The sequence below is a fragment of the Pituophis catenifer genome, unplaced genomic scaffold, assembly GCF_029215685.1.
Source record: "Pituophis catenifer annectens isolate HBS135680 unplaced genomic scaffold, rPitCat1.0.hap2 SCAF_1, whole genome shotgun sequence".
NCBI lineage: Eukaryota > Metazoa > Chordata > Lepidosauria > Squamata > Colubridae > Pituophis > Pituophis catenifer.
The window spans coordinates 324756633-324782501 of record NW_027256881.1 but is presented as its reverse complement, the minus strand read 5'-3'; the positions used below and the strand labels follow the sequence as shown (position 1 = coordinate 324782501).

Sequence of the window (25869 nt, the reverse complement as noted above, 5' to 3'; positions counted from 1 at the left end):
AAATGCTCTCCAAGAATTTAAAAGCAAAAGAGATTCTTCATCCCACCCCCCCTTTCAAAAGTTTCCACTGTTAAATATGTAGAGTTGTTTGTCACCATAGGAAGACAGAACAAGTTTCCCAACCAGAGATGTGCAATTTAAAAGTGTTGTCTGGAACAGACATTTCATGCCATTGGAGAAGAAAGATTGGGAGGGAAGAGAATTATCCCTTGGAAATGGTTGATTAAAAGTGCAAATATCCATCTGGACAACAGTCATGGTCTGTTGGCCAATAAAATAGAATGCTTTCAGAATATGCTCTCCTTTGGCTTCTGTTATTTCCAGTACCACATAGCAACAATTGGTCCCTCCAGTCCAAAGTGCAGAGCTATGAGCCAATATTGTTCCATTCCCATATTAGAAGATCATTGGAAAATACTATATGCATTAGGGGGAACCTGGAGGTCACTGGGAATTCCTCCAGGCCCAAGATTCATACAACACCTTCAGGGCAATGTCCTTTCAATCCTAGGATTTTAGGATTTCTTTTTCTCTAACCAGGTTGCAGTTATCAATTGTAAGGAAAAGACTGGTCCTAAAGGGTTCTTCACACCTCACAGGAACCCTTCCCCCAAAGCTACTCTATGATTAGTTTGGTGGCTTTGGATGTGAACTGTGATGACTTCTGGATTCCAAGCTTTCATGGCTGAAGAGCAGTGGAGCAACATCCATTGGGGGTGCAACCAAAGGTGGAATCATGATGCAGCTGTCGCTCCCTGTCAGAGAGCCATACCACCCAGAATTCTGAGGAGTAGCCAAGCTGAAAAATACAAAATGGAAATTCGGGAGAGTAAGGCATGGAAAGATCATATTAGAAAACAGCAGCATCAAAAAATCAGCAACACACAACCTTCCCCAACCTAACCATCCTCCAAATGTAGACTTCACTTCTCCAAATTCCCACGAACAGCATGGCTGTTGTGGGGGATGCTTGAACATTACAATTTATGGCTATCTGCCAATTTTAGGGGCTGCAATTAAGGAACCTATTTTTTTCAGCAAAGGTACCCAATTGTGGAATGCTGTCTACTGTGTATATATATATATAGGAGCTGTTGTTCCTGAAGGAGCACTGACAAAAAGCAGACAATTTATGCTCCTAATTAAGGAAGTGCAAGATGGATTCAGCAGCTTCAACATGATGTTCTCCAACAATGAAAGAGGCATGCAAAAACAAAACAGAAAAAAATCCCTCATTGTACAAGGAGAGGCAGATTGTAAGAGCTTTCTGACTTTTCCTTTGTGAATGGGCAGATGGTCATTACTCCCAGGTTTGAAGTTACAAAGTTTTCGTGTGTTGCTTTTGAGTTTCCAGAAGACACCTGATTGATCTCCGGAAGAAATGAGATGTTGATTGGGTTGGCCCAGCAGAGCCTTTCTCATGTTTATTCATTGTTTTCAAACTACATTTTTATTATCCCAGAATGGATTTTTTTTACTATCTAGGCAGAACCTTTCTGCAGATATTACAATAGGGCATAGGCCAAGAAATAGGGCATAGGCATAGGCAGTGTAAAACACCTGGAATACCATGATGTCCAAAATTAAGCAATTAAACCTGGGGTTCAAACTTTTTAGTGATCTGCCTGTAAAACAAATAACTATTGCTTCTGCCCCAAATCTGCACATAGTGATAGTACTGGTTTATATTAGAGAACAATTGCAGATATATAGATCACTAGATCTCTTGGATTTGCATTAAACTGAATTTTTAACTGAATATGTAATCATAGCAGCACAATTTTACACCTCATCATACTGCTGAAACGAAGAATGATGGCAGGGAGTGAAACGAGCTGTTTGGTTCCAATGGTCAAAATGCATTTCAGAATCTTACATCCCAAATGTTCTACTTCTACATGAGCCGTGGTGGCGCAGTGGTTAGAATGCAGTATTGCAGGCTAATTTTGCCCACTGCCAGCAGTTCAATTCTCATAGGCTCAAGGTTGACTCAGCCTTTCATCCCTCTGAGGTCAGTAAAATGAGGACCCAGATTGTTGGAGGCAATATGCTGACTGTAAACTGCTTAGAGAAGGCTGTAAAGCACTGTGAAGGGGTAAGTCTAAGTGCTATTGCTGTTGCTACATCAGGTTCCAACTAACTATTGAATCTTCAGCTGAAATAGATGTTCCACAAGCATCAAATCTGCCACCTTTTACTCTAAACTATATTTCCCTCCTCTTAGTGAAATCAAGTTACCTTCCTCCACCAAGCCTTGGTAGGTCATCATCACTGTCATATCTTCTTGGATTATCAAAGAAATAGGCTCGTGAACTGTAACTGTGACTGTTGATCATTCCAGCAGGTGCCTTTCAGGTTAAGAGGGATATTGAGGAAGGGGGTTAAGAACAAAAGAAAACATTTGCCTTAGAGATCTGGAAGGAAAAATATGCCAGTTCTTTGCCTTTTCCAAAATCAAAATCATGCAGATATACTACATGTTATTTCTTTAAAATGTAATTTTTACAGCATTTGTAATAAACTATTCCAGTCTGATAAATGAAGGAGCTGTCTGCTCCTCTGTAGTAGTTACAGAGTCTTTATAATAAACGAGGGAAGGCAAAGTGAAAGGAAGCTGTTGAAAACAACTACTAGCACATGAAACAATCTTGTGAGAGTCAATTAAGCAAAATACGACACATGACAGCAGCACATGCTACTGCTAAGTAATGAACAAAATTCAATTAGAGTCTTCAGATCAAGTAACTGAAATAGTTGCCATCCCCTTTTGCAGACTGCATTCTCCAGGGGCCTGCAAAAACTACAGTGGAATTATACATTCTAATGTAAGAGAAGGGGAAAGTTATTAAATAAATAGCAATCGCCTGAAATGCACTAAATTAATGCAATCCAAATCAATAAAAATTTGCCGTGTCTTAACATACTGCTTTTTTCCTGATCATGTTCATTTTTGAAAGATGTCAAAAGTTTTAAACAAAAGCTGCTATACAGCAGCGTTTTTCAATCTCAGCAACTTTTAAGATGTAGAATTTCAACTCTCAGAATTCCCCAGCCAGCCTACACCTTGAGATTCACATTTTATACAGTAAAGAGAGAAAAGCCTGTGAACCCTCAGAAGTACTCAGAATGCTGTAGTACTGTGATCAGCAATAAGATTAAAGCCTAATTTACGAAGAGAATTTCTGAATCAGCAACATACAAAACAGTATGCTTTCTGTTGTCCTTATTGAATGCACTGAGTCAATGTTTACTGATGGTTGGAAAAAGTGTGTGAACTTGAGATACAGTAATTGGTGATACTTCCTTAACAGCAATGACCTCAACCAAATATTTGTCTTGCTTGTTGATCAGTCCCATACATGACTTTAAAATTATTTGTCCCAGATCTTCTTTGTAGAACTAATTCAAAACAATGATCGTGGGGCTCTCTACACGAACTGCGTGAAGTTTTGAATTGAGCGTTGACTATAAAACTTCTACTTTGGCTATTCTGTTGCAGACTTACTTTTTGTGTTCAGAATTACTGCCTTGGTTGAATAACTCACATTTTCTTAGGAATAGATCTCTTGACATTCTCCTACAGAATTTGTGAATCTGCCTTCAAACCATCTCCACTTTCTAACTCAGTGACTTTAACTACTATACTAAATCAGCCCTGTAGAATTTGCTATTAAATATAATTTTCTGGTAAGTCTAAATGATTGCAATCTACTTGGGTCCTGAAGCTGCAAAGGAGTCCCAAACATGATACCTTCATCATTATACTTCACAATTGGGATAAGGCTCTTTTGCTAGCATGCTGCTTATTATTTTCTCCAGAAAAAAATATTTTGTTTACGTTACTTAAGTTACTCCTATTTCCACAAGACATTATTTCAATAATCTGTTGTATCATCCAGGTGGGCTTAGGTAAATCCGGGTTGGATAGCAATGTGTTTTCTTGAGAGTCATCACTTCTTCCTTGGTATTTTTCTATTCATAGCATCCTTGCTTATGGTGAACTCATGAACTGCAATAAGAGATAATGTAAGAATAGTCTCCAAATCCTTTGTCATTTCACTAGGATCCTTTGCAATCTCCCAGAGTATTATACTCTAAGACTTTGGGATGATATTCATTCACTGATTACGGAGTACTCCGTATTACGTACTCCGTTACGTAATAACGGAGTTGTGTTTTCTCTTCTTGTACACTATCTGTTTGACCATGGACTGATGAAGGCCAAAGTCTGTATCAATTGTTTTGTAGACCTTCCAATCATCACAAATATCAACAGTCTTTTTTCAGAGGATCACAGAACTCTTTTGATCACAGCAGGATTCATTTCCACAGATCTGTTTTATGAAAGCAGAATCTGATGGTAGCTGACAATGTATGTGTTAAAAAAAACAAACAACGGAGATAAACTCTTCAAGTTTACATCTGATTGAAACCTCTAACTCAACCTACCCCCTTAAGATTGCTGATTGTTTTAGGGCTTCATATGTAGTTTTCCAACAAAGGCAGGGAAAGTTGAATTTTAAAAAGGCATGACACAGTACATTGTTTTGGGTGTTATTTATCAAAATCTTTTTATTAACAGACCTACATAAAGCTCAGATCTCACAGATAACAAGTGAGATTAAAGGTAATCCTAAAGGGTTCACAAATTTTCTCTCAGCACTCTGTGGGATGCATTAGTCCTAATTCTTTTTTATTTTAATGACAGAGTACAAGGTTCCCCATGTGATTTTTTTCTTCCAATATCACATCATAATCCCGCTGTGCGTAACATACCAATTCTGTGGCAAATCAACCCTATGAAGCCAGAAAGATGGCACAGTCCCCATTCCCGCCAAGGGCTAAGGAGCAATATCCTTGGACAGAGTTTGATACAAAGTGGTCTTCTATTCAAGCTTCAACTTGGAATGTCCTCTTTTGTCCCCAAAGAAACATTTTCATCGTGTTCTAAATCCCTTTGCATGTTTTCCCTCCACAATGTTGAGCATTTGCTTATTTTGAAGAAACAATTGAAAAAGAGTAACAGTTGAACCCAATCCATACCAAATTTTGGGCCAATCTCTGTGCTCGGAAGAAGAGTACCACAAATATGGTTGGCACGAACTCCCAGAGAAAAAGCACCACACCAAAGACTACGTACTCCTCACCGTTAACTTCTTTTCCTTGAAGCTGTAGGAACAGGACATGGACACACATTCAGAGAAAAATAACAAGTGCTTTGATGAGCTCTCTATGGAGCAGCACTCAAAGACCGCAGATGGAACAACAGCCTACCTCCCACCATGAACTAAGCTGCATATACTGTAACTCAGTGGTGAAATATAAAATTTGTTACTACCGGTTCTGTGGGCATGGCTTGGTGGGGGTGGGGTGATAATGTGACTGGGTAGGCATGGCCAACTTTTTTTTTTTAACTTTTAAAAGCATTTTTTCTACAACCTCTTCGGCCGAAGAGGTTGTAAAAAAAAATGCTTTTAAAAGGCTCTGACGATTCCAGCTGAGCTGCCTGATCGTCAGAGGCTTTTGTTTTCTTTTAAAAACATTTTTTTTTTGCTTTTAAAAGAAAAAAAAAGCCTCTAACAATCGTGCAACTCAGCTGGAATTGTCAGAGCCTTTTAAAAGCATGTTTTTTACAACCTCTTCAGCCGAAGAGGTTGTAGAAAAAATGCTTTTAAAAGTTAAAAAAAAGCCTCTGATGATCGTGCGGTTCAGCTGGGCATGGGGGTGGGGAGGGATTTTTTCTACTGGTTTTCCGAACCATCCGCCACCATCACTACTGGATTGGGTGATCCGGTCTGAACCGGGAGCATTTCACCCCTGCTGTAATTACTACATCAGAGGTGGGTTTCAGCAGGTTCTGACCAGTTCTGGAGAACAGGTAGTGGAAATTTTGAGTAGTTTGGAGAACCAGTAAATACCATCTCTGACTGGCCCCACCCTCATCTTTTCTCTGCCTCCCGAGTCCCAGCTGATCAGGAGGAAATGGGGATTTTGCAGTAACCTTCCTGTTGTGACTCCGACCCTGTCCTAAAAGAGGGAGAGGACACAGAAGGTGAAGGAGAGGATTTGGCAAGGCCTCCCTCTCCAGGACCCTCCTCTCTGGCAATACCTCAGGTTTCCTCCGAAGGCCAAGAGATATGCCAGGAGCAAGGCACTTCGGAGCAGCCGCAGATAGAGAGCGAGGGGGATGAGTTTTGGCTGGATCCCAGACAGCGTCGGAAGGATAAGCGTGCGCAGCAGAGAAAGAGGTATGGGCGGGTCAAAGATTGAGCTGAGTCACTGGACCACACCCCACAAGGAATAAAAGGGTGTGTGTCGGCTATTCAGGCCTTGTGACGGACAAATTGAAAAGCTCGGAAGTCATATCGTGTTTCTAGAACCCTGTTAGAATCTCTTTTTGGATTTCTTCGGACTGGACTTTGACAATTCTTTGCTTTGTGGAATTAATTTGGTATATCGGACTGAGGAGAAAAAACCTCCCTTAGTAAAATCTCTTGGAAGGCAGTTCATGGGTCGCTGCCAAGACTGTTATTTTAAAGGAATTCCTGACTGTTTGATTCATTAACTCCTGGCTGTCTGTTTGTGTGCATGCGTGCGACGGGGACAGAACACTTCCCCTTGAGTGGGGAGGGAATGGAGATTTTATAGTATCCTTCCCCTGCCACGCCCACCAAGCCACGCCCACCAAGCCATGCCATGCTACGCCCACCAAGCCATGCCCACAGAACCGGTAGTAAAAAATTTTGAATCCCACCACCGTACTACATATCCATGTATGTGTGTGTAGGTGTGCGTGTGTGCATGCATGCATAAAATACATTAAAAAACAAAAGAAAGTAGCAAGCCTTATAAATTCTCATATTCTGAACAGAATACTATAATTTACAGACAAGTCTAGTATTTTAGTTTCCTGTTGAATTTCAGGATGGTTCAAAGGACTGGATCTAATCTTAAATCCCAAGACACGTATGATTAAATTGGCTCCATTTTTTTTTCCATTACAGGGTATTTCAATTGAGCCCCTTCCTTCCATTCTAGGAATAGCCTCACAATCCACAACAAAAGATAGCTATCTCTTGGAATCAAGAGAAACCAAGAAAGAATGCTTAGGGATCTTTCATATCCCTGTTAGCCATAACATGGTTGGTTGGTTTTTGGATTGATGTGATATGTGAATCCAAGCCACTGTGCTTTATAAATCATAATTCATGCCTTAGTATTGTCGAAAATCAAATGCTATGGCTTAGTCTCATAAGTGAACCTTGTCACAGAATAATAGCAGCAGTACTGGACCGTACCTAATGTTGGTTAATCAAATCATCATCAAAAAGCTCCAAAGTAGGATATTTTCCTTGCAGCTGTTCCCAGTAACTGGTACTCAAATGCAAATTGTCTTTTATCATATAAGTTAAGGTAAAGATAAAGGTTCCCCTCACACATTTGTGCTAGTCGTTCCCGACTCTAGGGGGCAGTGCTCATCTCCGTTTCAAAGCCGAAGAGCCAGTGCTGTCTGAAGACATCTCCATGGTCATGTGGCCGGCATGACTAAACACCAAAGGCACACAGAACGCTGCTACCTTCCCACCAAAGGGGGTCCCTATTTTTCTACTTGCATTTTTTATGTGCTTTCGAACTGCTAGGTTGGCAGAAGCTGGGAGAAGTAATGGAAGCTCACCCTGTTATGCAGCACTAGGGATTCGAACCACTGAACTGCCGACTTTGCGATCAACAAGCTCAGCGTCTTAGCCACTGAGCCACTGCGTCCCTTTTTTATCATATACATGTATTCATATGTACATGTGTGGACAGATAGATTGACATGTGCACATCACATACTGTATCAATTTTGACCTGTAGCATTTGACAGCCTAATCCTTTTGGATGCATTAGCCATTTCTGGATAAGGCCGCTTCATTAGCTCATCTCAAGTTGCTTTCCAACATATATACATCTTATTGCTGCTCTTCTCAACTATCTCCCACCATGGTGCCTCCACCCAATTACTATTCGTTGGAGGCACAGTGAAGGAAACAGGTGGACAACATTAGTGTTCCAACTTAGATGTGATCTCTCTCTGTTTCTATAGAAGTATGAAAAGTTTGATTACCTTATCTGAAAGATTATCCCAACCATAGTTGAATGGATTAGGTGCATGGTCTGGAGTGATCACTACTGCCACCAAATTATAAAAAGCTCTTGAAGAGTGTAAGAGGATGACAACAGAACCCACAAGGAGAGCTTGGCAGAGAGATGTGCCCTAGTTAAAAAAATACATAAGTATTAAATACAGTAAGTTAACAAAAAGATATTTAAGAGACTTCTGTTAAGTAAATACTATCTAAAGAAAGCCTTGAGTATTTCTTTTAAGGAAAGTAAACCTGAATGATAATACAAGCTACATGGATCTAGATGTGATATAAGAGATACTTCTTCCTTCATTAGCTTTAAGGACCCAAACATGTATTTGTTAGTAAAAGGAAGGACAGACACTGAAAACCTATTAGCTCAATTGATGAGTAATCCAATACAAAAGAAACCATTATAACTATTCTGAATAAGGAACAAAGAATAAGAATACCACATGTACTAGATGATCTTCCTGTCCTATCTTTTAACACTTAAAAGAGTAATATAATGGTTAAGGTGTAAGGACTATGGAACTCCCTTGAAGATTTGGGCAGTCACTACCCAGAGAATGCTCCTTGTGAGACAAAATAAGTAAAAAGCCCATGTGTACCACCCTAAGCTTCTAGAGGATAACTAATGCATAATAGTAATACATTACATCCATGTTCAATGGATGTTATTTTTCTAATTCTAAGATCTCTATCTTCTTCAAATATTCTTCCCTTAAAAGTTTTGAGCATTTTCCCTCATTGGTTCTCATGACACAAATAAGATGTTTCCAGTCTTCCACCAAATTCTTCTCTTCTGTGAGGCCCCTGATTTAAATAGGTTCATTTCCAACTAAGCTTTCTTTTAATGTATGTTTTATTGATATATTTTTCTTTAATAAAGATAAAAAAACTCAGTATCTATATGAACAGCATGTTGTCTGAGTACAATTCATTTTGAATAACAAACCCCCCCAATATACATAGTAGTCATAATATGCATATCATTAATAATGGTCACATACTATTATTGACATTAGCTTAACCATATTAGGAAACTTTTGTTATATAATTATTCAATCTCTTAAATCTTTTTAGTTTCTAACCTCTGTTTCTGTTAGTTAACCATTGGTGAAACAAATCCCATGTTTAGAAGTATTCTGTTTCTTCCTTCTCCTTTATTTTTAATGTTAATCTATCCATCTCTGTGCATTCTAATATTTTTTTAATAACACTTCCATCTGAAGGGAATCTCTTCATTTTTCCACTGTGGTCCAAAAACAATTCTTGCTGCTGTTAACACATGTAAGATTAGATATGTATTCCCTTTATTATACAGTTCTGCTAAAATACCCAATAGGAATAATTCTGGTCTAAAGTCAATATGTTGCTTTATGATTTTTTCTAACCATGTATGTATTTTGGTCCAATATTTTTTTACCTTTGGGCATGTCCACCACATATGATAATATGAACCCGGTATCTGATTTTATATAGATAACTTTATATCTTATATTTTTTTCTAAATAACCACATTCAGATGTATCAGTGCCTCCATTGTGGAGAGCCAGACTGGTATTTTCATACAATGTTTTTTTCTGACTTTTCCCCATACTAACAGTAAAGCATTTCTAACATAGTCTTTGGAAATATCCATGTATTTTATTTTTCCCATACCATAAAATGGCGTGCCACCCCAATTGCAAATCATGTCCTTTCAAAATTAATCATCTTTTATGCCTCAGGTTTATCCATTCTTTCACCCATGTAAGTGCAGAAGCCTGGTAGTATAGTTCCCAATCTGGCAACCCAATCCCCCCTTTGTTTTTAGAGTCTTATAGCATTTTTAATCTTATTCTTGCTTTCCCCCCCCTGCCAGATGTATTTTAATATCATTTTATTTAGTTCCTCAAAGTATTTTTTTCCAACTTTATTGGAATTGTTTGGAACAAAAATAATAATCTCGGTAGGATGTTCTTTTTTTATTTTTTATTTTTATTTTTTAAAACATAAAACATAAAATACATCTTTTTAGAGCAAGAATTTGATCCGGTATAAAGCAAATACAATTACTCACATTCCCTCAACCAATTTTGTTCCAAATTTTATCCATTTACCTCTTTTAAAAAAAAAAAAGAAAAAAAATCTTATTCAAAACATTTAGATTTTAAACATTCTACTATGTCACCCTAAATTCTAAACAATTATTTCCAAATAGACATCATTCCAAATCTTTGTCATGTTAACAATCAATATTTCATATATATTCCTCTTTTCTAAGACCCATTACATCGAGTCTATATTGTACCTCTTTTAAATGGCAACTAGTATCCATAATCTTGACAAGGAATATTTTCCTCCTCTCTTAATTGTTTCTAAATCAATCAACATTTCCATCTAAAATTTGTCACTCCCAAAATACTTTATTTTAAGTCTAATATTTAACTGATTCATAATTTAAATAGCTATTTCCCAACAGTGTTTTCCGCCACTTCTATCTCTATTTATTTAATTGGCTCACAGTTTGGCTTAACTATTCTCCAGTATTGTCTCCTCCACTTCCTCCTAAGTTTATTTTTTGGCTGCTTCGTATCTTAATCAGTTGCTTTCCAGTGATGCTTTCCTCCACTCAGAGTTCCTCCATGGCTTAGGACCTGGCTACTTATGGGACCGCCTACTACCACAAATAGCCTCCCACCGGCCGGTACGCTCTCATAGAGAGAGGCTCCTCCGGGTGCCGTCGGCCAAACAGTGTTGACTGGCGGCCCCCAGGGGGAGGGCCTTCTCTGTGGGGGCACCCACTATCTGGAACGAGCTCCCCCCAGAGATACGGAGGAGCCCGGAATTGCGCACTTTCCGCCACGCTCTTAAAACCTTCCTATTCCAGCAAGCTGGCCAGGCCTAACCTTTTTCCCCTTTTCTTTTAAATTGAAAATTTTAAATCTGTTTTTAAATTATTGGGATGTTTTAAATTTGTCTCAGGCTAAATTGTTTAATCTGGTTTTATTTCTGCTTTTAAATGTTGTATTTATGTATTTTATTTTGTGCCTGTTCACCGCCCTGAGTCCTTCGGGAGTAGGGCGGTATATAAATCTAATAATACAAACAAACAAACAAACAAACACTCCTAACCTTACTTATTTGAGCTGGTTCACAGTATAATTTTAACTGCATACCAACATTATCTCCTTCAATCCTCCTAAATCTATTATGAAACTGGTTTGCAACTCAAATAGTTGCTTCCCAGCAATGCTTGGGAATGTTAGGATGTTCATTTTTATTGTAGCTATTCTTCCTAACATCGATAGATGCAAATTTTTCCATTTCTCCAAGTCTCTGCCTGCATTCCCTGCTTATTTATCTGTATAGCATCTGCCAACAATTCTGTCATTATATCAGGAAGGTCTTCTCCTTTTTCCTCTTCAATATTTTGAAATCTCAGGAAGAAAGCAGCCTTTTCGATTTCCAATGAAATCAGAGTTTCCTTCAGCTCCTTATTTTCCTGTGTGTGTCTTCGGTTTATCTCATCTACTTTTTTCTCTGCTTGTTCTGATTTCTCTTCTCCAATTAAGCTTTTGAGGAGTCTAAGAGTCACACTGATTCAGAAACCCCTATACATTTTGCTCTTCTTGTCACCTTTTGCAGTACTTAAAATGTAGGCAGTCATGCCTTTGAAGGAAGAGATCATTTGCTCTGTCTTACATATGCTTGCTAAACCATGCCATATTTTCAACAACCATTTCACTGATTTTGTATCTGTGACATGCTTCTTCTACAATCAGAACTCAAGTCTGAAAGTGAATTACATGGCTATGATGCTATGCAACAGGCAAATTATTTTGCAGATGGGAGCATAATACCAGATACAGAAGTTTTTGATCAAAACACACCATGAAGGTTTCAGGGGAGAAAATAATGACTAAAAAGAAAAGATTAGCTCTTGTTGTACTACTAGGCACCAGGATTCATATTCACAGCCCTGTTTGGCAATTATCTTCTCCCTTGGCATAAGTTCCTCCAGACCATTTCTTAACTGCAAAATGGGAATCACTGCAATGAGGTGAGAATAAGGCTATAAAACCATTCTGTTCATTAAAGAATAAAGTGGACTAAATCACTGAAAAAAAATTGCAGTAATTATCTTCTGGGTGGCAAATGGGTGCTTAGAACAGACAGATTGAAAAATCTATGTCTTTACAGCATAAGTGGCAAAATGTAAATATATGAGATACTATTCTTCCTTTTCCTCCAAAGAAAAAATGTAAAGCTGGTTCCATTTTCAATACACTTGCTATAAAGCTCCAGAAACTAACTAGCATATTCTTGATGGGAATGTATCTCCTCTGCAACAGCATCTTGAAATTTAGGAGTGCTGCCTAACCTTTCCGGATTCTCAGATGGCAACGGTGACAAAGAATGCATTTGCATAATCATATCCAGCATGCCAGCTATAGGTATTTCCAAGATGTTTGGACTTGGAACGCGATACATCTCAGTCTGACTAATGCAACGAATTCTATGTAGGGTCACCTTTCATCAGCATCCAGAGGTTTGCGCTAATGCAAAACTGGATTGTTAATTGATGCAAAACTGGATTGTTAATTGATGCACGATACCAGAAGCATGTCATTTCCATTCTGAAGATTTGATTATCAGTTTTCTGCAGAACTAGTATAGAGGTTTAACATGGCTATAACTGCCAATCTCAGTATGAATATTTCTGGGCATTAAAGGTCAATAGGAGAAACCTTTACTTTTTTGAAACTATTTGCCAGGGACACAGGATAGGATATTAATCTACATTGTTCAATAGTTAGACTTTCTCCCGAGTCGACTTCATGGTTGATTCCAGCTGCAGGAATTCCTTTTCCTTTTCTGACACAGGGCTGGTATTGCTGAACAATATTCTATTATCTCTGATCCAATCTGGAATGACCCTCTTAACTAGAATAAACTGCTATTGCTCATTAGACTTCGGCACAAGACTAATGAATAATTCTAGACACTAATCATTGGCTTACCAAGAACCAGGCTCTTAATTCATAATATCAAGATGCTAAGGAGGAGGACAAGGCTTCTTTTCAAAACACTTTCCTGCTTAGCAGCCTTAATTCATAGTTCACTGATGGCTTCTGATTGTAAAAAGATCTGCATCAGCATTGTTTGCCACTTTGTATTTATGCAAATGAAACGGTTATTTCCAAACAAGCAGAATTTGTAGTTGTTATGTGGATTGCCTGCAAGTTACAGTGAAATATATATTTGACAATTCAATGGTGCTTTTTTAGGAGGCAACTGGGCTTTCTTGTTCTTTCTTTGAAGACATTTCGCTTCTCATCCGAAAGCTTCTTCAGCTCTGACAGGATAGTGGGGAATGGAAGGATCTTGTCAGAGCTGAAGAAGCTTCTTGGATGAGAAGCGAAACGTCTTCAAAAAATAACCAGAAAGTCCAGTTGCCTCCTGAAAAAGCACCTTTGGGACAACCATGGCCTGGATGACTGAGAATTTCTACAGATTTTGACAATTCACTTCCCACAAATAGGGAATGCTATCAAAAAATATAGGAAACAGCAATTGCAATGACCATGACATGTGTAAAGTTCCCAAATTATGGCACTTCTGTCTTGGGTGGTATTGATAAATATTTGGTTAAAACAAAAGAATATTTGTAGGCAAATTTCTATAAGGCTAGCAAATATGGTCTTTTTTGGCTGAGTATAAACTCTCCAAGAGAGAAACTGTGTAAAGCCAGGTTTCTCAACCTTGGTCACCTTAAGATTCGTGGACCTCAACTCCCAGAATTCCCTAGCTACCATGGCTGGCTGGGGAATTTTGGGACTTGAAGTCCACCCATCTTAATATGACCAAGGTAGAGAAACACTGGTGTGAAGAGACAACAGGAAGCAAGGAGCAAGAATGTTGCACCAACAATAGTTAAAAGATAAAGAAGGCAAAGCTAAGTAACTGCAGAAAAGTAAGTATAATAGTTTTATAACCAGATGTATATTTTCTCAGAAAGCTCCATTTTCCCACTATACTGTCGTTTTCGCTTTTCATCACTAAACGAGGTAGCTTAAGTCTCCCTTAAACTGCATTGAAATAGTCTCTCCCATTCCAGCAGTGTCCCCGGAGTCACAAACATCAAGATGGATGCTTCAACCATGCCATACAAGCCTTGCACGGACATGCATACAGAGACACAGCCCTTCATTAAGACGTCTTTCATCATCCCATTGAGTTGGCTTTGCTCCTAAGCCACTTGTGCATTAGGAGTGAGCATTCTTCAAAAACTATTCCTAAAAACCTATTAACTTTAAAGTATATTAATCCCTTCCCACTTTCTAGGAACTTCCTTACCTAATCATTAAACAAAAAGCTGCCTCCGAGGCATAAAGCAAGCACAGAATTTCTTCTCAGAGGTTTTTAAAAGCAATAGGGAAAAACAGTAATTTGATATTTGATCTTCCATTGAAAGCAGCAGATATTATACTTTAACCCAGCTGTTACTAATCTTTTAGGCTACTAAGATTTTTAAAAGAATTTAAAAAAGAAAAGTAGCCCACATCTCCAATCCATCTTGAAAATGGAATACATCATCTTTGTAATGTCCCCTGAAAACACATTTTATTCTGTGTCTGAAATACGGATCATCTCCTTACTCAGAACCTGACAAGTTGTAATAGAGAAGTATGTGTTGCTTCTTTACCTTGGACTCGAGGTAAACATTGGCTGAAGACACTTTGGAAAGTTTGCACATGCAGCAAGCTAACAAGATGGCCGAAAGAATGAAGAGACTATCATTGATCAAGGCCCGGGCAAAAACCGTCCACCTTAGCTGATCCTCTGGAACATTATCTTGTGCCAATAATGCACATGTCAGGTTCACAAAGATGAAGAGGAGGCTGATAAATACAGACCCCATGTACAAGAAAGTCCTGGAAAGGAAAGAAAAAAGACAGTTGATGTCCAGCACAGCTTTCTATCTGATCCGCTCTCCTAATCTTTGCTTTCTTCTTTTGGATTAATGATCATATCTGAATAATGCTGTCTTTATACAAATAGTATAGGGGACGCAGTGGCTAAGACACTGAACTTGTTGATCGAAAGGTCAGCAGTTCAGCGGTTTTAATCTCTAGTGCCGCATAATGGGGTGAGCTCCCGTTACTTGTCCCAGCTTCTGCCAACCTAGCAGTTCGAAACGACATAAAAAATGCAAGTAGAAAAATAGGGACCAGCTTTGGTGGGAAGGTAACAGCGTTCCGTGCACCTTTGGCGTTTAGTCATGCTGGCCACGGACGTCTTCGGACAGCGTTGGCTCTTTGGCTTTGAAACGGAGATGAGCACCGCCCCCTAGAGGTGGGAACGACTAGCACATATGTGCGAGGGGAACCTTTACCTTATGCAAAGAGTAAACATGTTCGAGATACATTTATATGGTGTAAGACACATCTCTTCCCATTCCTAATGTATACCCACAACAATCTGCAGGTGGACACCATCTGCTTAATCTGCTCCATAGCCCAGTCCTGCTATTAGAAGTAAACCCACAGCGTATTTGCTCAGAAAGCCGTGTTCTTTGTCAAAGTGATATAATCAGATTTTTTTAAAAAAAATCCTATTTTATACAAGTAACTTTTGAGCTACTGTATAATGTTATAAAGCAGTTAGGATTACTAGGTTCCATGGAAAAGTTATACTTTGCTATGCATTAATTTGAACCATCAAACATCAACATTTGGTTTGGTGCAAGAATGCAAATGAAAAGACAGATGGTGATGCAGTTTCTGCTCCAGCACGCTGGGCTCTTCAATTCACTAAGGGCATCTTGAAAATATGTTGATTAATCGGCCACAATATCTACACGTTAAGGTGAAACTTACTTGTATTTGTTGAACTCAGCTGCGCACTTGACTTTGAAAATAACCTTTAAAAAAAGAAAATGCTTTATTTAAGAAAAAAAAATATATTGCAGAGGTTCAAGAGTCACAGTGGACCAAAAACATTTTAATAATATGCAAGCACAAATACAGATTTTTTTCTATTGGAAGCATAAAAAGGAGGGTGAATGGAAAAGATGCCATGGTTTGCAGCCAATTAGCTATTAGTGGGAATTCAGAACTCAGAGCTCTCCCTAATGTTTGACCTCGTTACGGTTCATTTATTTATCTATCCAGAACATTCTTATACTATTATCTAAATGATGTTTCTATGGCAGTTTTCAAAAATGTCAAAATGCATAAATAAATGGAACATTTATTTATTCAACTTAGAAGGCTGTCCAATTCTCAGCAGAGTATAATATGAAAAGCATATTAAGAACAAATAGCCAGAAATGATAATGGTAGAGAAGAACCAAAATATCTCTGCAGAGACAAGACATCATTCAAATCAAACAGGACAGGTTTTAAAGATTTTTTAAAAAATAAGGCACAATGTAAAATATTGACATGTGTGCATACATACATTTATACATTATATGTAAACAGTACAATCGTATCAAGTTGAGTGACCTACACAGAATCAAGTAGAGTTAGCTCTAAGTACACATGAATAGGTTTGAGTAATAGTGCTGTTCTATTGCTGTCTATACTGTCATAAACTCCAATATAAAAGCACAGCCTAAAAACATGGAGAATATACACGATTCTTTATTTGTTCCTAAAATTTAAGGCCATATCTACAAGCCAGCCCTGGGAAAGTGGGATTCCATTCTCCGAATCTAGATGTTACAACTGACTGTGACATACATTTGCAATTAACAGGAGTCAAAAACAAAAAAATAAAAAAAACACTCCTTTTACATTAGAATTCTTTAGAATCCTTTACAATAGAATGACCTGGAAGGGACCTTGGAGGTCTTCTAGTCCAGCCCCCTGCTCAAGCAGGAGAACCTATACCATTTTAGATAAGTGACTATCTAGACTCTTCTTAAAAACATCCAGTGATGGAGTGCCCATGATTTCTGGAGGCAAGCTGTTCCACAGGTTAATTGTCCTCACTGTTAGAAAGTTTCTCCTTAATTCCAGGTTGCTTCTCTCTTTTATTAGTTTCCAACCATTATTTCTTGTCCTGCCCTCTGGTGCTTTGGAGAATAATTTGACCCCCCCCTCTTCTTGGTATAATATAAATGTTACCTATTTATTAAATGTTCACCGAAAAAAACTGCTGACCAATTCATAATGAGCAGTTGCTGATTTCTAAATTAAGATCTTAAAATACTTTTTCCGTATGACTTTATTTCAAGCATTGCTTTCCGGTATATGCAACCTTTCAAAGGGATCAACATATGAAACAATATAAAGCATCCCAATTAAAACTACTGTAGATCAATAAGTAAAAATGTATTGCTTTGTATGCATCTGGCAGGTCTGCTCCATTAAGTCATCTGGAGCACTACATGATTTCAATGTGAACATTTGGGGTGAAAAATTGTAACTGAAATAGAATGGCTAGCTTTTATTCTATTATTCTCCATGTTGAGATTCTCAGAAGTCAAGACAATTTGAGAGAATTCCAGTTCTGCATTGATATTTTTTCATACAGGCAGTCTTTGATTCACGACTGGTCACTTAGATATGACAGCCCCAGAGGTGGGTTTCAGCAGGTTCTGACCAGTTCTGGAAAACTGGTAGTGGAAATTTTGAGTAGTTCGGAGAACCGGTAGTAAAAATTCTGACTGGCCCTGCCCCCATCTGTTCTCTGCCTCCCAAGTCCCAGCTAATCAGGAGGAAATGGAGATTTTGCAGTAACCTTCCCCTGGATTGGGGAGGGAATGGAGATTTTACAGTATCCTTCCCCTGCCATGCCCACCAAGCCATGCCACGCTCAAGCCACACCCACAGAACTGGTAGTACAAATTTTTGAAACCCACCAATGGACACACCTGAAAAAGGGAACTTACAACCTGGATCTGAAGTTCTAATAGACATTTTACCTCCCCCCCCCAATCTCATAACTACACTTCAGGCACTCGGCAACATGAATGCTTTATGTTCATTTGCAGCACCCCACAATCATGTGACCATGTTTTATGACGGTTTTGCTGCAAACTAGTAGTTCTGGTTTTGAGCAACACCATGCCATAGTGAACAATGGGTTTGCTTGACAACCACTACAAAAAAAGGTCGTAAAATTGGATCAGTCATGTGATTGATCCATTTTATGACCATTATAACTTATAACTGTAATAGCTAGGCTGCATTACAGTTGTAACTTGAAGACTACCTGCAATATACGAGACCGCCTTCTGCCACCAATAGCCTCCCACCGGCCAGTACGTTCGCACAGAGTGGGCCTCCTCAGGGTGCCGTCCGCCAGACAATGTCGGCTGGCGACCCCCAGGGGGAGAGCCTTCTCTGTGACGGCGCCCACCCTCTGGAACAACCTCCCCCCAGAGTTACGTACAATAACAGACCTCCGGATTTTTTGTCGGGCCCTGAAAACCTATTTATTTCAACTAGCTGGGCTGGCTTGAGTTAAATTTTAAATTGATTTTAAATTGGGTTGTTTTAATTTACAGCCAAAATATTTAATTATTTTAATACTGTTTTTAAATTTTGTATGCTCTGTTTTTTACTTTGGCTGTTCACCGCCCTGAGTCCTGTTTGGAGAAGGGCGGTATAGAAATGGAAACAAATAAATATTTTCTTAACTACCTGCATTCTAATTTTGGTGCAACGCTTCCCATATTTTGGAACTATTTCCAGAGGAGTCCTTTCGTAGAAGATAAATATCATGGTTTTCTACTGTAAAACAGATGATGATCCTCCCATGTCCTAATATATTACTTGGCTCCATTCTATAAAATGCAGAAGGGATTTGGCACTAGTGGCTCTGATCACTGGTTCTAAGTTTTAGCCTCAGGAGCCATTTTAGGAAAGCTGCTAGGCCAAGATCTGGCATAAGATGGAAAACAGGATGACCTCCAACCCCGATAAAAAACTAGCTAAGGTACTTCGGTGGGAAAAAATGGTTTAAAATCAGAATGCACAAATACACATAGATTTGAATACAGCTATCTATTTAATTGAGGAGTGGATAAAACCCTTACCAGATCGTGGTAAAATCGGTCTTTTGGAGCAGATAGGAAGACAATGCAAATTTTTATTTAATTATGGCAAACACAATTGAGTAGAATGTATATACTGATAGACTGATTATGTGCTATCAAGTTGGAAGCAGCTCTTAGTAATCACATAGATTATCTTCATAATGATCTGCCCCTAAACCTGCTATTTTAGATCTTCCAATGGTGCACTCATTGCCACTTTAACTGGCTCCATCTATCCTGCTGTTGGTTGTCTTCTAGATATACTTTTAAGAGGAAACATATAGAACTTAAACATATGCATACTTGCAAGAGGAAACTATGAACTTCCCAACATCTCCCTTAACTTTTCAATTACTGGAAAAGGAACTCAGCAGAATCTATTTACTGATGGGATCACATATCCTTTTCTCCATTGGGCATAGTTTGTTAAATAAAGAGAAGCAAATCTTTTTACTTGATAAAGATATAACACCCACCACACCCAGATAATAGTGGGGCTTCAATTTTATATGATTATATCTATATAACCCAAGTTGACAGGCTTCAAATCGCTTTTTACCACCCCACACTTTACTAAAGGGATGGTATTTAATTACCTATTGTACAGAAGATTTAATTTAAAAAAAAAAGGTTCTGAAGATATTGCAGATACTGCTTTCTTGCTGTTGTGTTTACATTAAGGTTACTTCAAGTTAAACATCTGTGAGAATTAGGATTCCACTCTGGCTCTTTGTCAGACACAGCAGCAATCTGTAAATGTGTGGGCTGAGAGGAGGCAAGAAGGTAGCAGAGAAAGCAGATCTGCAAGCCGAATTTTAATTTGCAAGGAAATGCCACTTGGCCAACTTCAGTCTATCAGTTTGAAGTCTTCCTTCTTATCTTGGTTTTCTTGTTGACAGGTCCTACTTTCCATGAAAAGTTGGTAGTAGCACTCAAGCTGGTTCTCTGATTGACATTTCAAATTCAAGGACCACTGCAGGTTCAAAAAATGTCAAGTCTTATTTGGGAAGTTCTCAATTCATTCCACCCTCCACAGGGTGAGAGCAAGCTATTAAAACAGCCCCTACTTGATCAACTCTTCCACGTATAAGGTTCTACATCATATTTCTAACCTAATGAAGGCTCTCCACTTCAGATGGTTCCCTCAAGATGTGACTACCGTGCTTCCCCGAAAATACGACCTACTCAGAAAGTAACTCCCAGCTTGATTTTTACACCCGCGCCCAATATAAGCCCTATCCCCCAAAATAAGCCCTAATTAAGACCCCCGCCCACTCCAGTGTGCATGGGTGAGGAGGCTAGAGTGAGGATGGGGTGGTGGAGCTGCCCTACTACTTACCTTTGGACAGTTGCAGCCAGGCCTTGCACATCTCAGCCCATTTCTTTTGCTGCAGCCAGCAAGGCTTTCCTAAAGACCTCTGTAGCTGATAACAGAGCTCCGGAGAGGTGTGTGAGGCCTGGCTGCAACTGTCCAAACCCAAAGAAGTTCCTGAAGGCCTCTGACAGCGAAAGGAAGGCCAGGGATGATGTGTGCAAATGAGGGGAGTCAGTGGACGACATCCCCCCCGAAAATAAGACCTGGTGCCTTTTTTGGTGGCAAAAAAATATAAGACAGGGAAACACGGTAGTAGTGAGTTGAGCACGAGTGGGAACTGACATCCACCCCATCTATCTACTGTTCTAATTGCAAAAAGAGATATACTGAGTGACTGAAAACCTGCACAAAATTCTCAATGTTCACATGTACCAGGGTGTAGCTTGTATACAAATGAATTAAATCTAACCAGACTAAACTAACTTTCGAGGCCAAGCAGAAGGACTGCAAACACCGATACATTTTTGGTCAATATTGTTTCCTAAGAAAAAGGAATCTTCGCTTTGATCATTTGTACAAAAGAAATGCTGCCTCTATTATCAAGAAGGCATTCATTTTGTGGGTAATCCAGAGAGCCATTCCCAGTTCTATCTGGGAGAACAAAATATTGATTTGTGGGGGTCCACATTTCTCTGTGTTTGTTGAACTTAGTCCCAACAATACCTTCATTGGCCAGGCACTTTCATCTTTAAGGTTGTGGGCTAGAAAATGTTCCACTTCAGCAGTGGTGAAATCCAAATTTTTTTACTACTGGTTCTGTGGTCGTAGCTTGGTGGGTGTGGTGTGGCTTGGTGGGTGTGACAAAGGAAGGATACTGCAATATCTCCATTCCTACCCCACTCCAGAAGAAGGATACTGCAAAAGCCCTATTCCCTCCCTACTCCTGGGAGAAGGATATTGCAAAATCTCCCTTCCCACCCCATTCTGGGGCCAGCCAGAGGTGGTATTTGCTGGTTCTCTGAACTACTCAAAATTTCCGCTACCGGTTCCCGGAACTGCTCAAAATTTCTGTTACCTGTTCTCCAGAACCTGTCAGAACCTGCTGGATTTCACCCCTGCACTTCAGACACATTAGGTAGTTTCCAAGTTGTATGAGGCTCGATTGCCCATGTTCCCAATATTCCCATACAAATATTTTTTTCTACACATCAGAAAATTTAGTTTCTTTGAATATTCAAACCTCATCTAATGAGCTAATTTTGCCCCCCTACACAGAAGAAATAACATAGCCCACATACTTATACAGACTCTAGATACTGAATAAAGTATTTTGAATCATACTTCTCTACACAGCAATGTTTTTTTTTTTAATTCAAAATATTTGAAACTTCACATCTCTGCTGGAATATATAGAAAACTTTCCACCTCTTTCCCCCATTTATATTAGGACTCTCCCTTACTCTGTTATAGGGCTTGTACGTTGTCATTGGGGCTGCCTGGCTAAAGAAAGTAAATGAAAACAAGACGTCATAGCTTAGCATGATGTGTGAACCCAACCTTTTCTAAAACACTCCTTTCCTTTGTATTTAAAAACATTTCCTGCCGTACACACACAACATCATATACAGTATTTTATATCTCAGAGAAGTACAATACATAGCACATATATTTTAGAAAAGGTGGCACAAGAGAGAGAGAAGGGTTCTGAACTCAGCAAAGCTTTCTGCACCACACTTTCTTCCCATCTGTGATATTCTATTTAAATATGTATATTTAGTTCAACTGGTAACTTTTATTTAATTCTCCAGCAAAGGCACTGCCTTTTCTACCCGAGACATTTTGGAGCTTGGTATCTCTAATCTGTAAAATTAATATTTTTAAACTCCTGCATCATCATGCCCAGTTCCCAACTACACTTTATTTGCACGAAAGACATTTACTAGAGATAAAGTTGTTCATTTTGTGTACATGTAATTTGGATAGAATGGTAGCATTTGCTTGAATTGGGGGCCAAATGTAAATGGTTCAGAGGGCACTGAAATAAGCTGTCTCGATTCTGTTGAACTTGATTTGCGGCCAACCAGGTTGGCTGTGGATTAATCTCACCCAATCTTCCATATCCTGCAAATTGCAATGTTATTGGCTATGTGCCATTAGGTATTTCCCTTAATACCCTGTTTCCCCCAAAATAAGACATCCCCTGATAATAAGCCCAATCGGGCTTTTGAGCGATAAGGCAATAAGGCCAAGCGCTTATTTCAGGGTGCAAAAAAAATGTAAGACAGGGTCTTATTTTCGGGGAAACACAGTATGTTTTAGAATTTGTGGTTAGAATTTTCAGTCAGTAATAATTCAAGAGCGAATTTACTTTTATAGGCAAAAATATATGCTCAAGGAGACAGTATAAAGTCCACAATGACGAATTTTGCTCAAGGATTTGATCTTAGTCCCTACTCTTCTGGAATACAAAAGATCTTGCAAATTGGAATCCTTTTCTTCAGCATTGGCAAAATTAAGAACGTTTATTTATTCAACTTAGATGCTGCCTATCTCATCTGGAAGCGACGTCATTCATTTATCCTAAATTATTGCTCAGCTTCTATTTCACTGATTTAGTCAGCTCCTATTCTACCTAACATTCTTGGGATTCATATTACATTGGGATTTATCAAACATTATCATGGATTGTTACTATCTCTTCATAATACCTGCTCACACTCTTAAACCTTAACAAGCTGGATACAGTCCCTAGATGAAGTGTAGTCATTCCCCAGCCTTCTCCAATTGGGGTCTCCTGCATAACAGATGAATCACAAATCCCATCATTCTTTGCTAGTACTAAAGACAAAGCTTGTTCTGAATTCTAAAAGATCAATTAACTTAGACAAACTTGACTTGTTCCAAGTTCTCCTATTTCTTAATAGGGAACAAATAGCTTAAGGTTTCAATTTTTTTTTTCTCTAAAAGAAAATGACATGGGTTGCCTCCCTTGAAGAAAAGAGAACAAACTGTATTGCATTATTAGTTGTTTTTTTAGGCAATCAACCATCACCACAGATCTGACTCCATATCGGTTACACTACTCAAATATTTTGTCTGTTTCGTTGCAATGGGTTATTTTAAAAATGGGCCAATACAGTGGAGGTGCTCCAGATTTCAGAAGCTATTTGCCTCCTTGAGTTCCTTTCACACAGGTATCACCTTAAGAGTTAGGGTAGGTGGCCCCTTTCCCTTTTTGTGACTTTTGGAACTGCTGTTTATCATGCTCGCTGAATACTGACTGCAGAGTTCACAGTTTTTCCGTGTTTGTTAGTACAAAACAGCACCAAGCCTTCAAATACCCAGTTTAAAAACAACAAACCTTCTCAATTCCAATTCCACCCACACGTGAGATGTCAGCCAGTTTGAGCTCCCTGTCCTCCCAAAAATGTTAAGGCTTGCTCACAAAACAAACATTTTCATTTTCATGGCAAGAACAGCAGCTCTCTTGTGCTCATCATGTGAACACCCCAGAGTTTCTCAGAAAATGAAGTCATTGTTGAGACCGCCTCCTAAGTGACAATACAGTTTTGCAGTTGCGAGGGAAAGGATGGTCTGCAGGTTTGTCCGAGAAGTAACAATTTCCCCATAATAACTGGAGGAAGTGGAACATAAAGATGATACATGCCATTGGTAGAAAAAGTTTACTTAGATCGCTCACCAGGCATGCATAATTGAAACCAAACAAGCTGTAATTTCAGGTACTTTGCTTGGAAGTAAGCCATCTACCTTATAAGGGAAGATGCAGCTAAGAGAGTAGATTGTATTATGGCACAAAGGCTATTATCTTTCTCAAGTCTCAAAAAAAAAATCTTTGTTCTTTAGGCATAAGATTGCAATGTAGGACCCTAAAAGGCCATCCAAACCTTGCTGCAGCTATTGGCTATTGGCTTTGTTTCAATAGATGAGGAGTTCACAGGAAGCTGAAAAGCAAAGATGACACTAAGGATTTGAAAACAGCTGATCAGCAAGCCTAAAGAGGAGTGTTGGTGGGAGGCTTGGAAATGAATCCAGCAGCCACACAAAGATGGTATCAACATTTCAGATGTGACCCAGTCAGAATAATAAAAAAAAAAAACATAATGCCAAAACTACCATGCTGCAAATGCTGTCTTCTGCAGCAAAAAAAAAAAAAAGGAAAAGAGGGGTTGGGGAGAAAGAGCCAAGTCTTTTTTTTTTTTTTAAATAGTATTTTAAGAAAGGCAGCAACAATAGGAGGTGGAGAAGAAAGCCCAAAGCAATGACGTAATGGCTGTCAGCCGTCCCTATCCCAGCTGAGCAACCTAGGCTGTTGCTTATTATTCGCGTTGGCTTCACTCTTAAAGAAATACCGATCTATGCTTTCCAAAGAAGTCGCCGCATTAACTGTGCTGCATCTTTCCAGAACCAAAAAGGATTTTTTAATTTTTTTTTTTTTTAAAAAAAATTGGGTGCACTTTAAGGGCAACATTTGTTACACCGCAAAGCTCCCGGTCCAAGATACTGTATGCCACCCACCCGGGGAGAGCTTTCTTTGCATCGGAGCGCGGTTTTGCTCGCCTGGTTACGCGCTCGACCGGGGGCTCCCCGAAGCTTGTTTGTTCGTTGAGAGGCAGTAGTAGTAGGAGGAGGAGGGCAAGTAAACCACCGAAAGGTTTTTTTTTTTTTTTTTTGCAGATGCACCAGAATGTGGTAAACATGAGACAAACGGCGGAGAGGAAAAAAAAAAAAGCAACACGCAGGAGGAGGGGAGGCGTGCCCGGCTCGCCGCCTCTCCTTGTGCCCCCCTCTTGTTTACGGCAGGCAACCCCTTTGCAAATAGTTCAGGGGGGGGGGGAAGAAGAAGAAGAAAAGCCGGCGCCGGCCAAGCCGAGCTGACCACTGACTTACCTCGGCGAAGTAGAGGTTGAGGAGGCAATTGGTGGCGAAGAGCAGGCAGACCGGGAAGCAGAAGAGCAACCAGTGTGGGAAAGGCTGGAGCCGGAGCTCCACGGCTCGCGTGGACGTCTGCAGGTAGAAAGAGAAGAGGACGGTGCGCAGCGCTGCCCACAGCAGGCAAAGGAAGAGGCACACGGTGCGGTAGCTGAGCCGCTTCTCCCGGTAGTAGAAGAGCAGCCAAAGCTGCAGGTAAGTGAAGAGGAAGAGGCCGGCGTAGAGGAGCGTGTACAGGACGCTCAGCCCCAACTCCAGAGCGGGGAAGGGGGGGGCAAGAGAAGCGGACCCGATGAGTCCCATCGCTCCCGGCCCCACCATAACCGGGGGGGTGGGTGGGGGGAAGGGGTGGGCGGAGCGAGTGTGCAAAAAAAAAAAAAAAGAGAGAGAGAGAGAGATTAAAGTGCAATTTCAGGGCCGCGGGGAGGAAAAAGGGGGGG

At 39.5% G+C, this 25869-nt stretch overlaps 1 protein-coding gene across 1 annotated transcript; it reads right to left on the bottom strand.

The window, feature by feature from the left end:
* Positions 1-236: 236 nt before the first annotated feature.
* On the bottom strand, positions 237-25750 carry GPR137C (G protein-coupled receptor 137C). The gene is made up of 7 exons (XM_070942894.1): positions 25388-25750; positions 15995-16038; positions 14821-15049; positions 8108-8257; positions 5044-5169; positions 2239-2348; positions 237-799 (listed from the first exon to the last, which is right to left on the bottom strand). The coding sequence occupies exons 1-7, from the start codon at positions 25748-25750 to the stop codon at positions 628-630; spliced, it is 1194 nt and encodes a 397-aa protein (XP_070798995.1). The 3' UTR covers positions 237-627.
* Positions 25751-25869: the final 119 nt, after the last annotated feature.

Coding starts and splice junctions, on each gene's coding strand:
- GPR137C (XM_070942894.1), bottom strand. CDS start 25,750: ATGGTGGGGCCGGGAGCGATGGGACTCATCGGGTCCGCTTCTCTTGCC. Junction 16,039..25,387: donor TCAACCTCTACTTCGCCGAG/GTAAGTCAGTGG, acceptor CTTTTTTTAAAG/GTTATTTTCAAAGTCAAGTG. Junction 2,349..5,043: donor AGAGATTGGCCCAAAATTTG/GTATGGATTGGG, acceptor TTAACCTGAAAG/GCACCTGCTGGAATGATCAA.